Raw genomic sequence first — 23,574 nt, 5'->3', positions numbered from 1 at the left:
TTGAGATTGTTAGTCTTATTTCATTAAGATGAAATTCTTCTGCAATATCAAACTGTGCAGCCTGGACAAATGTAGGAAGAAAACCCAGATCGTCATGATTTCTGGACTAGACCTTGAGCCTATGAAAACAACGGAAACTCAGTAGTTTGGGATCAGATCCCTGCTATTAAACACCAGCATCCGTGGTCATTGGGGTCTTCTCCTTGCCAGAAATATCCTCCATGTTCCCTCCAAAACCTTCCAGACATCTTGCTGCTGCTGAACAAAGTTGTTTCATTTTCTTTATGCATACTCAAAATAGACACCGCAGAGTATTTTAAACTCAGAGCAAACAAATACAATCATTCTACTATAATTCACATGAGGATTTTCTGCTTCTAGGTAATCTGTTGTTATGGAAAAATATTTTTTTACTGCTGCCATAAAAAATGAATTAACCTACATTTTAAATGTAGATCATAATTTATAAGCACTGTGCTTGATGCATCAATGCTATTTTGTCTTTAATCACATTTCTCTGTGTCACTGGCTCTTTTATTCCGTCTTTTTCCAGTTCTGTTGTTTGATTTTTTGTTTGTTTGTTTGTTTCCTTATTTTTCACTTTGCCTTGCAGAGCTTATATTGTTCCTCCTAAGTCTGAGAAATACTAGGCTCATTTAAATCACCAGTTTTCGCTACAGTAGCAGTTTCTGAATCTCTTCTGGTCTCCTTGACAACACAATTCCCACTTCTTATTAACTTCCTTCTATTCTGCAGGAAAAAAATCTAATAGAATTTTCAATCCTTTATGATGAAGAGTAACGTGAAAGCTTTGTTAAATATTAGGCAATAAATAGTTTACAAGTACACTAACTATTATAGTCTTGATTTTGTCTGCCGTAAACATTTAATGAAGTGAGCTTGAGAATTGCACTTGAGCTGGGAATATTTATGGGTTCAGGAATAGCAAATGACACTCTAATAGGGGGCTATGTTCTTAAGAGCCCATCAAACTCACACAGCTACACACCTTAACATTGCTAATTGTTTTTGATGTGCTTCTCTTGCTTAAGATTGTGCAATTGTATGGGAGGAGTGACAACCCTCCAGTTTCCTAATGCATTTTACATAAATTCTAGTGATCTAAGCCTATATTTCAGGTTAAAACATTACAGTACAGAATGACTGGTTGGGAAGTTTACTTTATTTCTCTGTGTAACTTGTGTTTTCTAGATCAAGCTAATGCCTCCAGCTCCAAATGATGACCTGGCTTCTCTGAGTGAGCTGACAGACAGCAGTCTACTTTATGAGATTCAGAAGCGTTTCAATAATAATCAGATATATGTGAGTTACTATTCACCTATCAACAGTAAGGCTTCAAAAAAGAGCAAATAAGAGTAAAAGAATAGGATTACTTTTGTAACTACTAGACAGTAACCTGACCAGTACTCATGACTAATATTTAGATGGGTGAGGACATATATGTGTGTAAGCCCTGCAAGTTCTCAGTTTATATAGGAGAATAAAATCATGAATAAAACATGAAATAACACTTCAAGTAGGCTTGGATAAAACCTATGTATGTTTATTTCACAGAGTAAGTGTGTTGATAAAAATTGATGGTTGTGTGTAATCTTCCCCTCTTAAACTACTGAAAGATCCCAGAGTCCCAGAATGGCCAAGGTTGGAAGGGACTTCTGAAGATCATCTAGTCCAACCCCCCCTGCCAAGCACAAGATCCTTCCACCTTTAACATTATGTTCACTTAAATATAATAGAACATATGATTACTGGAAATTCAAAAGCAATTTAGATTTAAAAAGCTTACAAATGATTGTGGGAGATTTCATTATTCATGATCTTTTCTTGTATTACAGAAATCATTCTATATGTTCTCTATCATCTAGATATCAAGCAAAAATTATAAGAAGATTTCTGTAAAACAGGTTTTCTTGATTTTGCCATATTACACATTGGAAGCATCTTGTTAGGTGCATTTCTGTGGATAAAAATCTGCACTTGAAAATTATGCTATCCCTGTTCATATGTTACTCATAACTTACTTCTCATGTATTGAACGGTTGAGTGCCATGTCAATGTGAAACATGGCAATTGTTTTTAAACATACAAGCTGATTACACTTTTTAGACCACAACAGGGAACTGGAATGTCACATGTAACAAGTTGCAGCCAATACCTTTGAAATTAAGGGCACTGCAATCCTAAGTGTTACAGTATTCCATGATAATAAAAAATCTGGTTTATAGAAGCATGGATCAAATCCCATTTTAGTATGAATATTTATTTTTCTTTATCTCACTTTCAAGGATGTGAAATACAGGTAACTTTAGTTGAATTAAGGAAGATCCACAGATACTTATCAAAGGGAAGAGAAGTACTTCTTTTACTTTAAAATACTGAAGATTTTACCTAAGAGGATCTCATAACCTACTGTGGCATTCTCCTTAGCTTAATGGAAATTTATAGACAGTGGTGACTAATATTCTGCTCAAAGGCAGACATTGTACTTAAGTAGGTTGTCAGCATCAATGCTGACTTGGATCCTTGAGTGATTTGGTTCTCAGCCTTAGAAGGAAAAGTCCTTGGACTCAATTCTAAATCAAAATCCTCCTTAGTATGGAAGACTACTTATTTTGTGTTTCCTGATGTGTAATAATGGTAATAATGTTCCATTCCACAATAAAAACCCACAGTGAAGCCAAGTCTAGGGACAGTGAGGAAAAAAGCCATTCCACTTCAGAAGGAAAAAAAGTACATTTGCTACAGAAGGGAATATTTTTCTCCTCCCCAGATCAAAATATCTCATTTTGAAAAAGGCAGCATGATTGAGACTGTTCGCATGATTTGCTGTCAGACAGAGGTCTGGAATTTTCACATTCCTAGAGTGTGATACAGTAGCAGCTACTTATGTGGAGTGAGAATTATAGCACCAAGGGTGACCTACAACCTTATACTTAAATATTTCTTTCAAAACGAGTGTTTAAAAATGAAATAGTAAAATCTTGGCAGCTTTACAATCAGTGGAAGGTTTGCTATTTTTTATGTGCATACATACACACATAGAAATAGTTATATATGTATTAGTTGCTTGGTCTTATCCCACAAGAAACATATTTTAATGTATCAGTTCTATGTAATGAATATACCATTTCTAAATTCTGTCATGTAACCCATAACAATTGCTTGAGGAACTTGTTTATGTGTTAGGTATGTTACATTTCTGTAGTTTAACAAATGGTGAGTTACAAAGTAACTTTCAAATAATATAACAATAATATATGCAGTGCAATTCTTCTGTGCATAATTTTCCATTATAAAGAACTATTTTATTACAAAAAGAATAATTAATGCTATCTGAATTGTAAATTTAGGTCTCAATTTAAATTTACGAAGTTAAAAGCTCAGAGTTCTTGAATTATATTTAATATATTTAATGTGTTGATAGCCAGATTTAAGATGCTTTGCCAAAAGTTTTTTTCAGAAGAAAACCACTAGCATCCTTAAAGACTTAATTTATTTCTTACTAAAGCAAATATATAAATTATATGTCTGTCTGTCTGTCTGTCTTTCTTTCTTCTACCAGACCTACATTGGTGATATATTGTTGCTTGTTAACCCATTTAAGGAACTTCCTATTTATTCCACCATGGTAAGTATTCTGTCTTTAAAATGTTACAGTATGGTTCTTTTTCAGAGGATTCATAGTTAATTTGGCAGACCACTGTAATTTATTAAAATAAATGTCCTTTCTTATGTTGGGAACATCTTAATTAAAAAAAAAAAAAAAAAAGAAAAAAGAAAAAACTCAATTTCTTCCATGATGCCACTGTTTTTGCTTTCTATGTCCTATTAGTCACCTAAAATAGTCACCTTGCCAAGTGTTTTATGAGGAGTAGCACTTTCAATTGTTTAAAAGTAGTTCCAGCTGTATAACATGACTTTGGTGGCTTCTGCCATTGCTAGACTTGGAAGAAGAGACAAACATGCTTTATGCAGTGATTGTTTGGTTCACACCTTGCTGAAAATGCAATTATGAAGATAACAACCTTGAGAGGTGCTGAAAGGCTCAAACTTGCTGTCTGTGCTCCACACCGGGCCATTCAGTTCAGACACCACAGACAAGGAGTGCAAAGTGCTTGACATGAGCTTAGCACTGCACTGGGGCAGTTGTTGCACAGAGCTGGCCTGTGTTGGGTGTAGGCAGCATATGAGCAAACGGGAGTCCATGAGTGTCCAATCATATCCACAAGGCACCTTAAAAAGTGCTTCAGGTGTTTCTTTATTAGTACCCTTATCTTTATAATCTTTCCCTTATGAGGCAGACTAGTTAGGGCTGATAGTTAGGGCTTATCATTTCAGTACCTAGACACTGGTACTAAATTGAGTAGTCTTTGTAGATTGGTGCAAATAATGTAAATTCAGATGATTCTATATTTGCATCATCCTCAGTCATTTTAGAAATAGAGTATATGTGGAAAAAAATGAAAGATCCATGATGAAGGAATGAAAAGATGACCATGTATATTGTTCAATAACAACATTTCAAAATTTCTTAGATTTGTAATCATTTTTCATAACTTGGGATTTTTTCATGCTACGCTATCCTCCCACTCTTAGTTCCAGCAGACTTTTACTAAAACAAATAATTTTGTAAGCATTTTTTCTCTCTGAGATGACATAGAGAGCCATGAATTAATGAGCACTGATATATGCTGCTTCGTTTGATACAATTGTTAGATGATAATATTAATGCATTCTGCATTTTTACACTGAAATACACTGACTACTGTAGTAGCACAAAACCACTGAACATACAGACAGCACTTTGGAGATGACAGTAACTGTAGAAACAGTTTGTACTGTGGTATCCTGTTTTGTTATATTTGTACAGAATTTAATTCTGTCAGATTAGGGCAAATATATATATTCTTTAAATCCATTAGTAAAATGTCTGAACTTGCAAAGTACTTGCAACATTATGCAGTGACAATAAATGTGTGCAGGTTTTTCATTGCATTTTGTTTTACTCAGTGGAAAACCCAGCACTGCTGAGTGCCATAGTTTTTCTTTCTTGTGTATCTTAATTAGAACTTTTATACTTACAGCTCTGTTTTCTTTAATTAATCTCTTCACAGATACTTCAAGGGTGCCATATATATGTATATATTCTGGTCATAATGCTCAGAAAGCTCTATGAAAGACACAGAATTAGGAATACAGTGGGGGGCAAGGGAGGGATGAAACAATTGATTTAAACTGTATTCATACAAATTTTCACCATTTTTTCAGGTTACTCAGCTTTATTTAAGCAACTCTGGAAAACTGTGTTCCTCACTTCCCCCACATATATTTTCCTGTGCTGAAAGAGCTTACCACATGCTATTCCAGGAGCAGCGTCCCCAGTGCTTTATCCTCAGGTGAAAATTTATCTTTCTATTAACTAATTTACAACTCCTGCCTTTCAGCCATTTCCCCCAGGACTCAGCACTTAAGATTTCCATTGTATTTTTTTGTCCAACTGATTTCTTTCTGTGTACTGATCTCTGTGTCATACATTAGAGCTAAATAGAACGGAAAAAGGCTTAATTACATTTCAGGTTTCTAAATTTTCTTGGCAAAATGCCACTTCATCTAACTGGATATAATTGCAAAGAGTTAACGATAAGAATTCAACACACTGTGTGTGTTTGCTAATATTGCATGGAAAAGAATTAGAAATAGAACCTAATGGAAAAAAAATGGGAAGTACTTTTCTAAATTATAAACCTCTGAATTCAAGCTACATCTCAGCCTCATGTTGTGTGTGATCATGAGCTTGTTATTTAGTCTTCCATCTTCAAAAAGCACTTTAACCATTTTTGTAATTCACAGTGTTGTTGCAATAATAAATACATCCAAGATTGTGGATAAATGTATTAAAAATTTCCAGTGAAACAGAGGTTCATCCAAATATTCCAGCTTTATTATTGTGAAAGTTTGAATTCCCCTTGGAAATTTTGCTTCCCAAATCCATTAATCTTCTGCCCTCCCTTTTCTTCCTTCACCCTACCTGAAAGCAAAGGGTCTGATTAATTTGTTGTAATTGCTCAATGTAATTTCTTGTTCCATCATATCAGTTTGATTGTTGATGTTGGCTGAAATATTGACAAAGGTTTGTGGAGCTTCATAGAGATGGGAAGAAAAAAAAAAAAAAAAAAAAAGGTTGATTTTGACCAGGAATAAAGGCTGATAAATTTCAGAAAACTTATAACTGCTCTTGACCTACCTCTAATTCTAGAGGTAGTTAACAAGAGCTGCTAAACATATCGTTGCAGAGTTAAAACAGTAAAAATGAACACATAAGTACAATCATAAAATAATATGTAGATGTTTTTACTGCATTCTGTTTATGTGCATACAGCCTTCTGCGAGTATTTGAAGTTCTGTATATTAAGTCTTCTTTCTTTTAAAAGCATAGCTTATAAAAAGTGTAGTCTATATACAGTTCATTTATATGAACTGTATAGTATATACATTTATAAATTATAAAATATAAATTATGTGCAGAATTGATTTGATTTTTTGAAACAAATGGCAACCTTGGCTACATCTATGCTAATAAACAACAAGGAGCAGGGCTTACTGACTATTAGGGCATGTGCTATAGTGACCATGTTTTTTTTTCATGATTTTTTCACTTGAACAACAGTTTGTTGCTTTTTTTTTTTTAGAGATGTATTTCATTTCGTATCAGAACCAAATAAGTGTAGCTCTGCATTTCTGTAATACTCCAAGCTTTTGTGTTTTACTTTTTCTCCAATGTTTCTTATCAAATATACTTTTCATTCCCAAGTAAAAAAAAAAAAAAAAAAAAAAGCTGTATATTTGGCATATGGCCTGGAATTTTAAAATACCCCCACTTTTAAAGCTGAGTTGTGAATACTTTTCTATGCATTTTCTGTGTACTCTGGGAAGAGTACACACAGGGTACACTTCTGTCTTTTATTGCTGTCATTAGGAAGAGAAACATGATGTGATTATACAATAAAATCTCATAATTTGTATTTATTTTACTTGAAGTACTATAAAAGTACTTCATAGTATAAGCAAATTGTTAGTAGAATGTGTAAACATAATTATTCTTTAGTTTTATTGTAATACACTTTACTATTGTACTATTTTACATTTTACTGTGAGAAGAGGTTATTTTAATGTGCATGTTATGACGTGATAAAGAGCAGTGAGAATCAGTCCCATACCAGTATGAATATTTTACTTCTCATGTGCAATTCTCAAAATATGTCTAGTTTAACTATAAGCTGCCAAAGAAGAACCAAATGATAGCAGTGCGTAACTCATCTGAACTCTTCCAGAAAATTTGGAATTTGTTACTTTAAAAAAAAAAAAGTCAACACAGTAATTTCTTTGTAGAAGGCTATTACTGTATTTTCAGTATATCAAGTTACCCAATATCTTTTCAAAGAGACTGGAAAGAATTTCAGAAAATAATTACCTTTTGTGTTCTAGTCCTCTCATCTTCATCAAGCTTAGTATCTTGTTTATTTTGTGGAGATAAAATTTATTTTCTATTAGCAATGTTTTTCAGTTCAGTGCTGGTTTTGTTTTTGTTTTCTGCCAAAGTTTAATTACAGAAAGATACTTCCCATGAGTTTAGTGGCCATTACTAATGATTTATGAATTACTCTTTTATTGTTGCTAATGAATTCTGCATGCAGTGTAACCCTTAATCATACTGGTCTAGTCATTTTTGCCTCCCACATTTTTGCCAAATATTATAATGAAAAGAGGTAAAGGTACCTGAATTTGTCTAAGCTGGAACTTAGCTGCCTAAGTATGAAGTTATGGTCTTGAAACCCTTGTTAAACTTCTGGGCTCTATTTTCTTACCTTTAAGTGCTACTTAAAATTTTCCGCCCATGTGTGTTTCATAGGTTCATAGGCATAGTCTTAACAGCATTATTTATTTCAAGTTTAAGCCTAACTGGGAACCAGGAATTTGACATTTCTTACTGAAGTCCTTTCCAACAAACTTTCTTAAAGCACTGTTAATTCACGTCAGTGAATGAACTAGTCATTTGTACACAAGCAGTTATACTCACTGTATACAATGCTGCTCATAGTTACTGTCAATTTCTCGCTTACTCATACAACTTCCACCAGGCTTTTCTTGTTTTTGTTTTTAAAGTTTTTATTTCTGCAGCTGCTTGTTTGTAGTGATATGTTTAGACTAGAAGCTCTTCAGGGTCAGGCCATTTCTGTATTGTATCCTTAGCCAGATTTGGTTGCAGTCTCTTGACTCCAAACAAATGCTTGAGTTAATTATAGTAATTAAACTTATGGAAGCAGAAGGTCCACTTTTGTTGGACCTCTGACATGTCAGATCTCTGCTCCGTCTGCTCCCAAAGGTTGACTGGCTTTCCCCAAGCAACAAAGGAGACAATGTAAAAAATAAAATAATTTTTAGTCTTGTAAGATGAATCACCTGTTACGTAAAATATTATGCATGAATGTCCATCACAAAAAATTCCAACATTCCAGCTTACTGGTATACTCATATACCAGGGACAGATTCCTGGTGCCAGTGGCCCAGCCAGACTTGCATGAAGTAGGAGAAGAGCTGGATGATAATCCAAGTTCCCCTGATTGTTGAATGTCTTGTGTTCCTTGCCTTTGTATTTTGTTACGTTGAATTGGACTTTTTTTTTTATAACAATTTCAGATTTTTTATTTCAAAAGAGTTTATTTTTTATTTTTACTGTTCATTTAATTTTAAGATATAAAGACTAGAGTTGTAATAAAGGTATTATTAAAAGAAAAAAAAGTTATTTAAGAAATAATAGGAAGCAGGCCTTCCATCAGGTAGTATGTAGGAATACTAGGAAGCCAAAAGAGAAATCATGTGACAGCTTTGTGAGCATAGGATTTCAAATTCTCTGTTTCCTTTCCCTTGGAATACAGTCTCTGTACTGGTTTTCTGATTTAACCTTGTTTATCTGTGGAATAAGCTGCCTTTGCTTTACCTGCTTCATAATGACTTTTATGGAAGTTTTACTGCAGAAAAGTGCCTTCCTGCTCCAATGCTAATTTACCCTCCACCTTAATCAGACAGTCCAACCAAAAGTCAAAAAACAAACCATCCTTCATATGGTTCAAATTACATCCTTCAAATTACATTTTGAACAACTTAGTGGTGCAACTATTTAGAACAGAGAAGAGGATTTTTTCTCGAAGCAGAATTAAATTGTTAAAGCACAGATATTGTGAACAGGGGTATTACTAACTTTTTATACTCCACCTCAAAGGTAACGGAGTAAAGGAGAACTATTAGAACTATTTGAAGTTGCTGAATGACTTTTTGTTGTTAAAGTATCTCTTGCCTCAAATGTTGCAATGATATTAACAATTATTATTTTATCTAACATGGCATTTATTTCTTAGTGCTTCAATCTGTATTTCACTAGGATTATAGACAGATCCCTGAAATGCGCAGAACAACCGCATGACACTGTCTGTCTTTCAGCAGGCAAGTTCTAGTGAATTCTCACCTCTGAACTGTATTCTAGCAACCATTTTAAGCAATAAGCTCCTGTGACACTGCTAGACAAATTTTAAATTCTCTAAAATTAACAGTTGACCCAGAGTTATCAAATCTGTGAGCTGTGTCACTGCAAAGGAAACATCAATCTTGGAAGGAAATATTGAAGAAGAGACAGAAGTTCCCCTCTCTGTGCAAGTCCTGTGTTATCTGGGCTGAAATTTGCTTGCAGTAGAAAATGAATCATATTTTTTTTTCTTTTTTCTTTTATACAAGTGAAACAAATTAATTAAGAGTGAAACTTACGGGGAACCCTCTGATTCCTTCATTTATAAAGGTGTTTTTTTTTTCTTTTTAGTTACAAATTGCATGCCTTCTTTATCATACTTGAAAACAATCAAAGGCACATCAAATATCATATTTCTTTCTCCCCTTATAGACACTTGATATATGTCTGGAAGCTCATTGTATAATACAGGCATAAGATCTGTAATTTGCAAGAGTATGAAGTGTCTCTAGGGGGAGGAGTATTGCAGGACTAATGCCCTTGTTGCACTTTTTTTCTTTTCCTGTTAGTGATAACAGCAAAAAGATTATAGGATTTGGACACAGACATTAAGGCAGAAAACTAATGCTACTTAGGAAAAGAGGCAGCATGTTGCAATTAGCATTTGGAGAGTGAAGTCATTGCTTCAGAGGGCAGAGAAGCATGCAGATTTTTGAGGGTGATACCAAACATTACTGAGTTTTGAAACAAATTGCTTCAGAAAGTCAGAAGCTGAAGATCTGAGCAAGGTATAGTGTGCTTATGAAGTCAATTCTGTGGAAATACTGGTTTCACATTAGCTAGGACAGTGACCTTGATTTCATCTGATTTGTTTACCTTCAGTTTGTTGGCCTGGTTTAAATATGTCTTTGTGGCCTATTAAATGAGTTCTTTTCATAACATACATGCAGGTTGCAAACCTTTACAGTCTTGGACCACAAACCTCCTACTGATGCCAGCAGGAGTTTGAAGTCCAGGGTCAGACTCCAGCTTGTTCCAGAAGCATGCAGGACACAGTTAAAAGCAGTCTGACATTATATACAGTAATGAGAAATCCATCCTGACACCTAGGAATACATCTCACCAGGCAAACAAATATGATATCCCCCAGAGCTGCATGTATGTCTTATAAGAACTGAATGAGAATAAGTAGCAGAGATCTGAGCTCTGCCTGAGGATGAAGACTTTTTTTTTTTTTCTTCCCTCTTTTTTTTTTTTTTTTCCTTTATTTAATTTTCTCCTTTGAAGTGAGATGTGAACAGGTATGGCAGTGGCCAGACATACTATTTTTTGCTGCCCTCTCATTTTCATAAACTAGGTAACACACTGACCAACTAGCACTGCCATTGTACTGGTGAAAATCTAATCTGGCTGTTGTAGAAAAAGCCAGAAAAATTTGATCAAGCAGATAAATGAAGGAGAAACATCAAATTACATTTCATTTGGTTCAGTTTCCTATAAAGAAAACAGTTGTAATTCATATAAGAATTTCCTACATGAATTTCTTCATCAGGCTTCACTAACTTTATCCTTTCCATCTTCATGCTTAAAATGCGCCACTGAGTTTGCTTCCCTCCCCCATTCCTCCACTTTTATATTGTTTCTTCCCATCTGCCTTAATCAAATTGCCTATTAACTCATTTTCTTTGTTCATATTCCCCCTCAGAAATTCTCATTGGTAGAAATATATATTCCACATCATTAACAAGAAATTTAATGAATCAGAATCACTGAAGTCAGAGTATGCACTGCAGAGACTGGGCAGCTTGTGAAATCTCCTCAGCTTCTTGACTATGTGGCAGCAAAAAGAAATTGTGCCCTACTAACACAAGTGCTCTGTGCCAGCTGACTCTTCAAACATCCTTTTCTTTCCTCTATTTCCTCTCTCTTCTTCCTATTGCTTTCTACCTTTTTCTTTTTTTCTGATTCCTTTCATTGCCACAGTAGTATTTCCCCATCTGGATAAAGAACCAGGCAGCACAAGCAGACTGCTTTGCTGGACAAAAGATATCTTAAATCCATTCCAACGGAGCTAGCAGAGAGTATAAGTAATATCTCAAATGTAAAAATAACAGTGATTCTCACATCTCTTCCTTGCCTGTTATCTTACAGTGGAGAGAGTGGGTCTGGAAAGACCGAAGCCTGCAAACAGATAGTGAAGCACCTCACTTGTAGAGCCAGCTCCAGCAGAAGTACCTTTGATACAAAGATAAAGCATGTAAGTAGCATTCTGAACACTTGAGTTGAACAAGACAAAAATCTGGCTTCTTCGACAGGCAAAATAATTCAAAGGTGAAGGGAAAAGGCATCTGCTATGCTGAAGTTCATAAAGGGTTTATCACCTCCATTCAAGGTAAAGGGGGTTTCTTTCCTGTATTGATCTGAATGGGAGCAGGATTAAGCTCACATTGATGTGATGAGAGGAAACCAAAAAGTGGAGTCCAGTTTTGATGAATAGGAACCATATGTGTGCTAAGGTACTGTGTCCTAAATATGTACTAACTGCATTCAGTAAATAAATAACTTTTTCTGTTTGCGATGATGCTTCTTTGGCCAGTCTAAGAAGCAAGCACTCAGTCATCTGGAGTAATATTATGTGAAACAGAAATTGAAAAGTTGCAGGAGAACTGCAAGGGCTGGTTTAAGTTTTGTGACTCAGTGGTCATACACTAAATATGGAATAGGCAAGTGTTCTGAAATATTTGCATGTTTAATTCCCATAGCAGAACCAAATTCTGTTCAGTGCATATCGTGAAGTCATGAGAACCTGCTTCACATATCAGATACACTTGGCTCCATGCTAATACATTGCAAATGTAAAGTTTTAATTTGACTGAACATCGTAACTCATTGATGTTTTATTATAGCGGTAACACTGCTATAAAGGTTCAGACTCACATTCTAAATTATGCTGGAATCTAGGTTGCAAATCCAAATTCTTTCAAAAAACTGCCTTTGCTGATGAAACTACTCATCTGAGATCCTGGTTAAGAGGCAGATTTACGTGTAAAGTTTTAACACAATTTACATTCTTGTAACAGTTGTGTTTCATACTTTTTTTTTTTTTTTTCCAAATCTTTCACTTATCCTTCCTCCTTTACAGCACTTACGTTCAACCCAGGATAATTTTTTTTAGGTTTAACTTGCCATATGCATGATACCTTACAAAACTCTGGACTCATTCATTGTGTTTGTTTTTTAATGATATAATATGCATCACTCAAAGCACAATGCTTTTTTCTTGAATTATGCATGATTAAGTCCAGAAAGGTGACAAAACGGTGTCAAAGAATAGCTGATGCTAACATACAACCTACAAATAAGGATTATTGGGATTTGGGAAAGACTATAGATACACTGGTTCCTATTTAGCACATTCTAGCCAGTAAGTTAATCAAAGTCCTATGGATTAGGGCTGGATTTTAGAAAACAGTAGTTTTAATGTCTTATAAAGACATTAAAAAATCCTGATCACACTAAAAGCACAACAACAACTGAAAAAAACAAAAACAAAAACAACACACTAGTTTTGCTTTTCTTCATGCATTCATACAACTTCCATGTTAAAGTGTTTTTCATTGTGATCCTGCTTCATGTATGTTCCTCAACTGACACATTTAACCTGTGCTTCACTTGACAATGTTAACAATACTGTTGCTTATTTTCTCTTTTTAATATAAATTATGAAGATTAATGTTTCAATGATAGGGACTGTACACTTTTATTTTGAATCTGTGAGCCAGATCTTCAGTTTATATCTATTTCTACTGTTTTTTGTTGTTGTGTTGTTTTTTAGTTTACTACCTACACTGGTTTTCTTGTACTTTTGAACTGATCTGACCATAGATGTTATTGAATTAGAACTGCAAAATTCAGGTCTGATCCTTCAAATCCTTTTGTTTTCAGAAAGTTCAGATTAAATAAGAAATCAGTTAATTATTAACTTTCTGAATAAGAAACTGAAAGCAGTATGTTTTTGGATACAAATTTGGCAGCAGTGGGAATTAGGAGGTGTGGGAGGTATTCCTGTTTCTGCTGCTATTTATCTCCTGCTTCCTGGTACAGTTTAAATCCCCACCAGGTCCTCTGGCAACAGTTCAGAGGACAGCATGTACCAGTATGTCCACTCTATTCTGCAAACAAAAAATATATGAATGTGAACCTTTTCATGCCACTTGCCATAGAGGTTAGAGTTTAGTTTAATAAACTGTTTAGTTTTACAGTATAGAATTAGTCATATGTGTCAATAACTCTTAGTCAATACAGGTAGAAGAGAAACATCATGTATTAAGAAAAATGAGTTGCATGTTGTAACAGTGGGACACTGGGATGGGACACCTGACTTCAGGTAGAGAATAGAGGTGTAGCAGATCCCACACACGGGGGAATCAAGTGATGAATCTGATTTAGTTGCCTGTTAAGATGCTCGAATGAACACCTGGATTTGTGCCTGTTGCAGTCATACATAGTATCATTGGAAGTTACTAAAGCTGTACTGGTCAAACCGAGTGCTGAACTAGCCAAATTTCAGCAAATGCATCTTAAACTGCAATGCTACTGTAGTGCAACCAAAACTAGGCTTACTGGCTTTCTGCTGCCACCTACTGCACAAATAGCTGGTTTAATTAATGGTTCTGAAGCATCTGATTTTCAGAGCTTCTACCTTTGTGATTGGAACCACATGTTGTCTGTGCCTCTCCACGGCCCTCTTCCCTCCTGTCTCTTCGCAGCCAGGTTCATCCAGCTCCAGCAAACCACTGTTATATCAGAATGACAGTGTGTTGCAGACACATTGCAGTCAATTTCTCAGGATACAAGACAGGAAAGTGCTGAAGGGAATTCATTTAGTGTAATAAACTAATTACACACAAAAAGCTAAATACAGAGAGAAGATGGAAGAAAGAGGGCATATTTCATATTTTTAAATTAAATGTAGTGTTTTGAACATGCTCTTCTTAAAATATTTGCTGTGACCATGAAGATGTCACATGGAAATGCATTAGTCTGAGCCCATGTCTTACCCCTTCCATTTACAACTCCCACTATTCTGTCAGCACTTATTTTTCCCAAGCTATTTTATTTTAAGTTCTGTACAGAAAATAAAATTTTAAGGAATTTGTTAAACTCCAAGCTAAAAAGTAATTTTTTTATTTTATTTTATTTTTTCTTTCTTCCAGTTACTGGTCTCAAATCAATCTCACTGATGTTTTTTTGAAATATATTCCTGTTTATTTCCTCTCTTACTACTGCTTTACTATTTTCTTGCAGGTAAACTGTGTCTTGGAAGCCTTTGGACATGCTAAGACACCCCTGAATGATTTTTCTAGCTGTTTTATAAAATATTTTGAGCTACAGTTTTGTGAGAAGAAAAAAACATTAATTGCAGGTAAGTGTTATTTAAAACATGTGCTGATTTTATTTTGATACTACCCACAGACGATGTCAAGAGGTTCCAATGTGCCAAACATACAGGCAACAATGGACTTAAAGTGCGCGAAAGACGCAGGGGAGCTTTATGGAGTGTCAGAGGAACATGATTCATAACATGTAAATTCACAGATCCCTCAGAGTAGTTGTTAGGAGGAAGATTAGGAGGGAGAAAAATGCTCTGTGCAACCACCAGGTGGCAGAGAAACACAAGAAAAAAACCTTGACCACGGCTGATTCGTCTTTCATTGCCCAGGAAATCGTATTTCCCTTTATTCCTGAGATTAACAAACTGTGGCAGCTGTGTATTGCTTTATTATCAGATAAAAGAAACAAAGAGATTACTTTTTGCATTAATAACTAGTATTTTTTTGGGTATTTTAAGTATTGCTTAAACAAGTGATAATCTTAGCTGTTTAGGGCAAACAAAAAAACAGGTATTCTCTGTAATGCCAAAATAAGAAGTTATTAATTATAGCTTTGAGCTTCTTCTGAAGGAACTAGGAGTCATGCTTATGTTTCTTCTAATTAGAGGTAAAATAGTGTAAAGTTAGTGACTGCTTTTACTATAAGTGGGAGTCTGCTAAATTCCCAGCAACAGTTCATTACTGATGAAAACGAATATTGGGCAAAACTTCAGTGGATTCTGAAAATTCTGATCATCAGAGCCAGTCTGGGAGCACTTTTATTTCTGGTTCGTGTCACCACGTGGCTTTGCACCACGCATCCTTCTGAATGGCGAAGCTGCGTGGTGACACAATTTGATTCAAGTAACTTAGTTTTCATTAGATGAACATTTCCAAAAGTGCTTCATTTAAATAAATAAAAAAAAATTAATATGTTTATACTTTCAGAAGATGTTCTGAAAAAAAATTATTTGGAATTATTTCATAGTGGTAATTAGAATTTATTTTCGCAAGGGAGTTCACTGTACCCTAGCAAATAACAGTGAAAATACTGCTGTGGGAAAAACCAGTACCACTTTTTTTTTTTCTGTTTTGCTTTATGATAAAGATAGGTTATTTAGAAAGAAAATGTAGAATTAAACAGTGGGATTTCTTTTCATTAATCAGCTGTTGCTTGATTAAAATAAAGGATGTAAACATCAGAATGGACTAAATAGCATCTGAATTGAGCTTGTAAAAATGTTCAATCCCTAAAACTAACATTTAAAAAATTCTATTTATTGTACATATTTTAGTAGAGTCAATGGAGTTACCACTTTGGACTATATTTATTTCTTGAGTGATCTGCTACTAAACAGTTTGTTTTCCTTTCATCGATCCATATGTGACTTGTGCTATTTTATTCTGCTCTAACACCAGAATGATAGTTTTTCTATGGATTTTCTGTGTTCCGCGTTAACATATTTCAGTGTATGAGCATTTCAGAATAATAGCTTGCTTAGTTTTCACAGCACTTCTGACCTTAAATTGTGTCATTCAGTTCCTCAGATGAGGATAACATAGAAGCTTCAAGGTCACATATTCCCAAAATTCTTAGGCATCTTGCTTGAGATTTCAGGGACCTGATTTTTTAAGCAGATTTACCTATACTCACCAGTTTAATTCACAGCCTTTGTCTGTGAAGGATATAAATGTGGAAGCTGCTAACCAGGCTCTGATGTCAGTTTTCTGGTACACTGATGCTGTGTTTTTATCACTTTGAAACTATAGGTATAAAATAAGAAAAACTGGGGTTGAGTCAAGTCCATTAACAAATATAAACGATTGACTTATCTGCCCAGCCATCCTCCAAATATTTAGGGACTGAGTCATTTACTTTTAACAAAACTTAGATAGCCAAAAGTTCCAAAATTTAAAGTCAAGAGTGAGAAGTTCCAGTACAGCAGAAAAAGTTTTGTATATTTTTTGAAGTACGTGTATGTTGCAGTTGTTCATGCTGTTTGATTTGCATTGTAGATATTACTTTTTCTAGGCCACTGCTAAGTATAACTTTTGAATGAAATTGTCCCTGATTTATACCACCATAAATGAGAAAAGAATCTGGTGCATTGTCTGGTTTGAATCCTACCCAACAATTCTGTGTATCTATTTGAAAGATCATTTGAAGCAGTGTTTACTGTCTTACACTGTTTAAGCATGAATGAAGAGTGTAAATATGCAGAGCACCTGATTCTGCTGAGATATGACTTTATAACTCATTTAGGCAAACTGGGCTAAATATGTCTGGTTTGTAAACAAAACTTCAAGTGACACTAGGCTGCCTCCAACAAAGGGGTTAGGCTGTTGAAACTCTTTAAAACAGAGAGAGCTTCAAGGGGAGAGATCCAAAACAATGTACTTAGGAAGAGGCATGCAGAATATATATGTACATTTTTATTATAGAGGACAAGTTGAAAGTAGCATTCCTTGTATTTTAAGTGGAACTGGATGAAGTTATTGACAGTGTTTTTTTTTTTTTTTTTTTTTTTGTGCTGAAGTTCTTTCATGCCTAGGCCCTGGAAATACTCTGTCTGACTTTTGTCACATAAGGCTTATTCTTGTAGCAGGAAGTCCAAAATAGCCATAGAACAGAAATGGTGATCGTAGTTTTCATCTACAGGCTGGATTTGGTCTTTATTACAAACTGGTTCATTACCACAAGATTTGAATACAAGGGTATTCTCTTGAGTGTGATTCTACTGTAAGCCAGTACAAACATCTGTAGAGGTTTTATGTGTCTCCTCTGACCCTTGTTTCTCAGTGTTAAGTTGAAATGAGAGTTTTCAGGTGATAAGTGGCTTAGTGGTCAGCTACCTTTCATTGCTTTAGTCCAAACAAGTGGAAATAACCCAGATTAAGTCATTGTTCATTGTGACTGAATAAGGTAAGGCAGTGGGAACTAGTAAAAAGTGCATAAATATATTAGAACAAAATCAGAATAACCTACAGACCAGTAGTTAAATTAAGTTTTTAAAATAAACTCATACATAGCAGAACTCAAAGACTGACCTTCTGCCAAAAAAAACACAATCCTTTGCAGATGATGCTTCATATCAACAGCCTAGTAGTGACAGTCTGATTATATAACTATTTCTAGAATTAAAATTAATGCATTTTGTTTTTATTTAGAAAGAATGAAGATAAATGATATTTCATGTAAGTTGACGTAAGTTCTGAGATGAAAGGCAAGGCTTTTATCAGTTTCCTCAGGCATCTAATAAGGTTAGGAAAAGAAAATCAAGCCCGAGAAACTTGTTCTCCAATTTTTCCAACCTTGCTTTTCTTAGTCCTCACATTTTGAAAAGCAAAGTGATGTGTTTTTTGTTGATGGTGGTTTTTAAGTTGCACTAAAATGGAAGGATGTAACTTGAGTTGCAAAAAGAAGCAGAATGTATATTGGCCTGCCTGTGTTACAAACATTTTTGCTCACTTAAAAAACAAAAAAAGTTTCAGACTTTAATTTCCTTTTTTTCTTTTTTTTTTTTTTTTTTTAATTTAAGAAAGACTGCAGCCAACTAAGGTCTAAGATGTATTTCTATACTGTGTTTCAGCTAAGAACTTTGAAATGTTTTGTCTTTACCAATTGCTGTGTTTAGGACTGCAAGGTTTTTGAGAGTTTCAGAGAATGCATAGCTCGAAGATTTCACTGGCCACACTTTCAGGGTCTGCTTGCTGACTCTGTAACAGCTCCGTAGATCAACTGGTTTGTTAGAGGAAGTACAAATGTCTTTGTGCCTGTAAGCACAGCTAACATTGCACAAACATAACAGACTCTGCTCTGGAACTCTATTATTTTTTCCTTTTATTTCATATATAGATTAAAGAACATATTTCTGTTTGTAGAAAAGCCATATTACTGTGATAGTTTTCTTTATGAATTACTTTAACTCAATTAAAGTGTTGCTGTGCTTGTTTTTTGCTGATCAGAGACTTGGCAGTTCTTAACAAATCTTCCTATTGCTGGAGATGCTAACTGAGATGAACTGTATTTAGTCTTATTAAAGTGGGTGACTTGAAGTAGCTGAAAAGGGCTGAATTAATTTGTGTCAACTACATAAGTGGTGTAGCCCATCATTAAAGTTAAATGTATTAATTAATCAGATAGATGATCTCCAGTACAAATTTTCTTGTTTTTATTAATCAGTGAAGGTTAAAAATACCTGAGTGTGATAGTTATGAAAGCCTTAGAGGAGATCTCTGCAAAGAAGAAAGTGATTAAAGATTAGTAATGGCTTCTTTTCAAGTTAATTGATGGTAGGGTTAGTTTTACAAAGTAAGTTGCAAGCAGAATAAAGATGGAAGACAGGTTCATCTATCCTGTTTTACCCCGTTGAAATGGCAGCCAGGTAATGATTGATCCTGATCAAAGTGTGTGTCTGGGCCAGCCTTGCCATGATAGGTTAAGATTGTATTGCTTCAATTTGCAATGTGCTGCAAAGTTACTGGAGGCAGAAACATATCTTGCTACCAACATAATGATTTCCCAAGCGTGTCCTTTTACTTCTAGCATAGTTCTTTTTTTTTCATAGTGCAGCAACTGAGGGTTAACTGGCTGATACATAATTTCTCATAATATAGACTCCGTAATAACAGTAATTTCCTTTTTTTTTTTTTTTTTTTTTTTTTTTGGTAAGATGATTAAATGGGGACAGCTCAGGTCTCCTTGGTTCAGCAAGCCAGCTGTACAGCTCTGCTGTGTCAGTGCTACTGTCTCTTCCGTAGCTAGAACAATGTGGCTGTCAGCACATGTTAGGCCATGCCTGTACTGTTAAATAAAAGAAAGGGTGGAAAGTCACCCTGGGTGGTGTACAACTGATCTTCTGCACTACTTTACTGGTGTCTGTCTGGGATGGTTTGACTTGTGTGGAGTAGTGCTTCATGAGACAGTGCATGGTTATATGTATTTCAGGGACAGCATTTACCTGCTGAGACCATTCTCAAAACAATATGTTCAAGATTCATTGGTTTTATTTCCCTCCATATTACACAGTCTTTCAACACTATTCTCACAGGGCACATTCCCTCATACACATAACTTCAAATATCTTCAAGTTTACAGTGTTTCATTTAACAGTATAGACAGAGATGTAGAGCTCTCCAGAAGATAAGAAGGTGAAAAATTGAAGGTGAAAAGTAAAATCTAATTACCAGACAAATACAGATGGTATAGCAATAACCAAGCTAGCTGTGGATACTAGCAGCTGTGTGGTGACAGAAGTGTGACATTCTGGCTTTGATCTTAGCCTTTTGGCTAATGTGGCTACCATGCTTCTGATAGACACACAGAGATCTAGCCTATATAACTTTACTCAGTGTTGCACTGAGCAATGCCATTAAACTTTAATGCCTGACTCCAAAGCTGTTTTTGAAAATACAGTTTCAATGGTCCCCATCTTTAGAAATCTTTAAATTCACTCTGCCTTCAAACTTCAAGTGTCTCAGGCATTTTAAGTTGTGCTTCTTGATATGCCTAGAAATGCAACAGTTTTGACTGCACTGAATAATTCAGTGCTATTTTATGCTTAATCCCAGTTTGCTTCAAAAAAGGAAAAACAAAAAAGAATTGAGAAAAGTTAGTGGCTCAAAAATGGTATGCATTTAGAGAACATATCTATTGTGCATCTACAGGATGCATATACCTGTATTTATGTCATTGAATCTGCAACAACTACGTGTTGAGTTGGTCATCATCCAGACTGTGGGAAGTTATGGTTTAATATCCCTCTCTGCTCAAAGGGTTTCAAAAATATAGCTCTTCTGTTGCTGAGAAGTACAGTTTAAACTCCACAACCTTTTCCAGGGTAAGGATGCTCACATAAGGATGCTAAGACACTGTGAAAGCTCTGCCATGTTGTGGAGATTGAAAAACATGAAGCTGCAACATAATGTACTATATCTGAGTTGGGGAGGTCTCAGTTGTGTACGAAGGGACCGGACCTGTGTGTGGTCTTTGCACCATAGCTAGTGTTTTACATTAAAGAGTGATGAGATACAGTTTACAAGCAGCATGTAAGTGGGAACTGGAGTCAGGTCTGTGTTCAGAGGGCTTTGACCACTAGGTATGTTTAAGCTTTCCCTTCTTTTCTTTAGCCTGCTGTACCTGGGAACTGCATAGTATCGTACACTCAGTGGAGGGCTGAAGAGTAACCTGCCCAAAAAAGTGAACCTCTCTCTGTCTCCTCCACATATACCTCTAAAATGCCTTTTACCTGGTAAAGTAGGCAAATAGATCTAGGTGGCCAATATTACCTATGCTTTCGTGCTGTGCCTATTTCACGAACCTTAGTGGTCATGAAGTTTGAAGTTATGTATGATCCTTTAATCAGAATATCCATAGGCAAATCATGGTCAAGTTCTTCCTCCTTCCCCTTCTTCACAGATATGCTGATTCATGTGGCTTTTTATGTGGCAAGTTCTCATAGCGCTTCTGAGATTCCGCTGTTTTCCCAAGTACTGGTTAGTGAGGTTGTTGGTAACCATACGATTTATCTCATAGTGATCTAGAAGTAACCATCTAGAAGTTAGGTAGTCAATCTAAACTACTAATCCAAGCATTTTTGAGTGCCCACAGAGAAGGAGGATATAGTTGCTTGGGCAGTTTTTTCTAGGACATCTTGAATCTTTCTTGCATCTTTCTCTCTCCATGAAGAGGGAGCTTGGAATAGATGCCAATTCTCAGATGGCTACCCTTTGGTAGATGACTAATAGTTTGTCTCTTAGAAAGTCTTGCCAAATATGACAACTGGTTCCTTAAGCAAACAAAACAGACTATAAATCAACATCATTATCTTTAAAAATAAAAGAAACACATTTGTTCCACAAATGTTAGTTGAATTGGGGTTTTATATGTGATTTATAGAGAAAACCATAGTTGTATGAATGGTAATATTTTTAATATTATGCTTACTTCAGACTGCTTTATAGAAAGATTTTCTATTTGTCAGTGTTGCAGTGTTGAATGGTTTAAAATATATGAGTTTAGAGCAATCAATATAATGATAAATTTATTTGTTTGTTTCTTAATCAGCTAGGATTTATACATACATGTTGGAGAAGTCTCGTGTCATTATGCAACCTCTCAACCAGAGTAATTTTCATGTTTTTTACTTGATGATGGATGGTCTGTCTGCTGAAGAAAAATACGCGCTGTACCTCAGTAATTTGTCTGCACACAGGTAGGAAAACAACTTTATATTTAGTATTAATATTTTTCTTATTTTAATGCCTGTGATCTGCTGAGGTCCTTCCTCAAGTAGTTAACTTTTCTGTCCTAACTCTTCAATGTTATTTAGTAAGTTATTTAAACTAAAAAGTAGTTATTTTAACTAAAAAAGTAAAAAGTTAAAAGTATCTATTTTAACTAAAAAAAGTAAAAAGTTAAAAGTAGTTATTTTAACTAAAGTAATTTAGTACTGAGTCTGTGCTAACAAGGATTTCATTCTTAAATGACTCTCTTAAAAAGTCAGTCGTATGTCTACTAGGATTATTACCTTAAAGGAGAAAGAGGAAAAAAAAATGAGGCTTTCATTTTGGAATGAAAGCATATTCCCAAGTTAGATTATTTGCCTTTCTTTCTTCAGTCTTTCCTAGGTGATTCCTAAGCAATATCACTAAAATGAGAGAAGCCTAGTTGGCATTAATGGTCTTCCCTTAAATTGGTTAAGTTTATAATGAGTGCAATGAGTAACTATAAAATGACCAATAGTAATTAAAATGATTTAAACTGAGTGTTTTCAGTTTTTTGTATCTGCATGTTTTTCCCATGGATTTCTCTCTCAACCTTTTAGTCTGGCTAATACCTGCATAAAGCAGTACTTCTCAAGTTTGGGCCTGTAAAGAGAAAGACACAGCATTCATTTTTGTGCAGGAATAGTTACTTGATTTTGATTGTCTTAAACAGAAATCTTTATGCTACCATTGTATGGTAATGTTTTAACCTGTTAACACATTTCATATTATACAGAATAGAACAAAGCACTAACTTTGAAGTAACCTGAGGCTAAATTGCTTTACCAAAAGCTTTCAAAAGGAGTGTGTGTGGGAGAAGAGTTAAATTCTGTTTAAAATCCTTTGAAGACCACAAGGATTCTCAACTCCTGATCATTAATTTATTGCTCTTTTATCAAATGTTGTTTGGATTCCCTCAGTTTATTCAGAAAATGGAACAGTTTGAAGTCATTTTGCAAGAAGCTCCAACAGGAAAGAACATAGCAAAAACCTGAATAATTATATTCACATGAACAAAGAGTTATCTGATAAGATAACTGATAAGCATCCAAAAAGAACAAAATAGCATTTCTAAATAGTTGTCTGTATGTGCCAAAAGTTTTAGAAGTAATTTATGGCTGAATATTTGCATAAAGCTGCTTTTATCAATAAAGCTTTGCTTTGGCTACATAGAATAGGTTGTATCTTTCATGATTGAGAATTTGGGCCATGTATTTCTTTCCTATACTCCTGAGTATAGGAGTTCAGTGGCACAGATATTTCTTGGTTGATGGAGTTAAACTAGGGGTAAGTTTGTACAGCATCAAATTCATACAAGAATTGGGAAGGCAGAATTTGGCTTTTGTTAGTAATTCAAGATTTCTGGCTTAGTCAAATTTTTATGAGATCATATCA

The 23,574-nt window shown here is 34.9% G+C and overlaps 1 protein-coding gene across 6 annotated transcripts in view; it reads left to right on the top strand.

Moving 5' to 3' along the window:
- The window catches only part of MYO16 (myosin XVI), a 376,631-nt gene that overhangs the window by 195,164 nt on the left and 157,893 nt on the right, over positions 1 to 23,574 (top strand). For all 6 annotated transcript variants that reach the window (XM_084526026.1, XM_084526029.1, XM_084526030.1 and 3 more), the window contains exons 11-16: positions 1,213 to 1,323; positions 3,584 to 3,649; positions 5,290 to 5,417; positions 11,693 to 11,798; positions 14,849 to 14,966; positions 21,980 to 22,127. In XM_084526026.1, the coding sequence (XP_084382152.1) occupies positions 1,213 to 1,323; positions 3,584 to 3,649; positions 5,290 to 5,417; positions 11,693 to 11,798; positions 14,849 to 14,966; positions 21,980 to 22,127 (677 nt within the window). The remainder of the gene's footprint in view (positions 1 to 1,212; positions 1,324 to 3,583; positions 3,650 to 5,289; positions 5,418 to 11,692; positions 11,799 to 14,848; positions 14,967 to 21,979; positions 22,128 to 23,574) is intronic.

The sequence above is a fragment of the Aythya ferina genome (assembly GCF_964211825.1).
Source record: "Aythya ferina genome assembly, chromosome: 1".
Taxonomy (NCBI): domain Eukaryota; kingdom Metazoa; phylum Chordata; class Aves; order Anseriformes; family Anatidae; genus Aythya; species Aythya ferina.
Note: the sequence above shows the minus strand (reverse complement) of the source record. Positions and strands in the feature narration are given on the sequence as shown.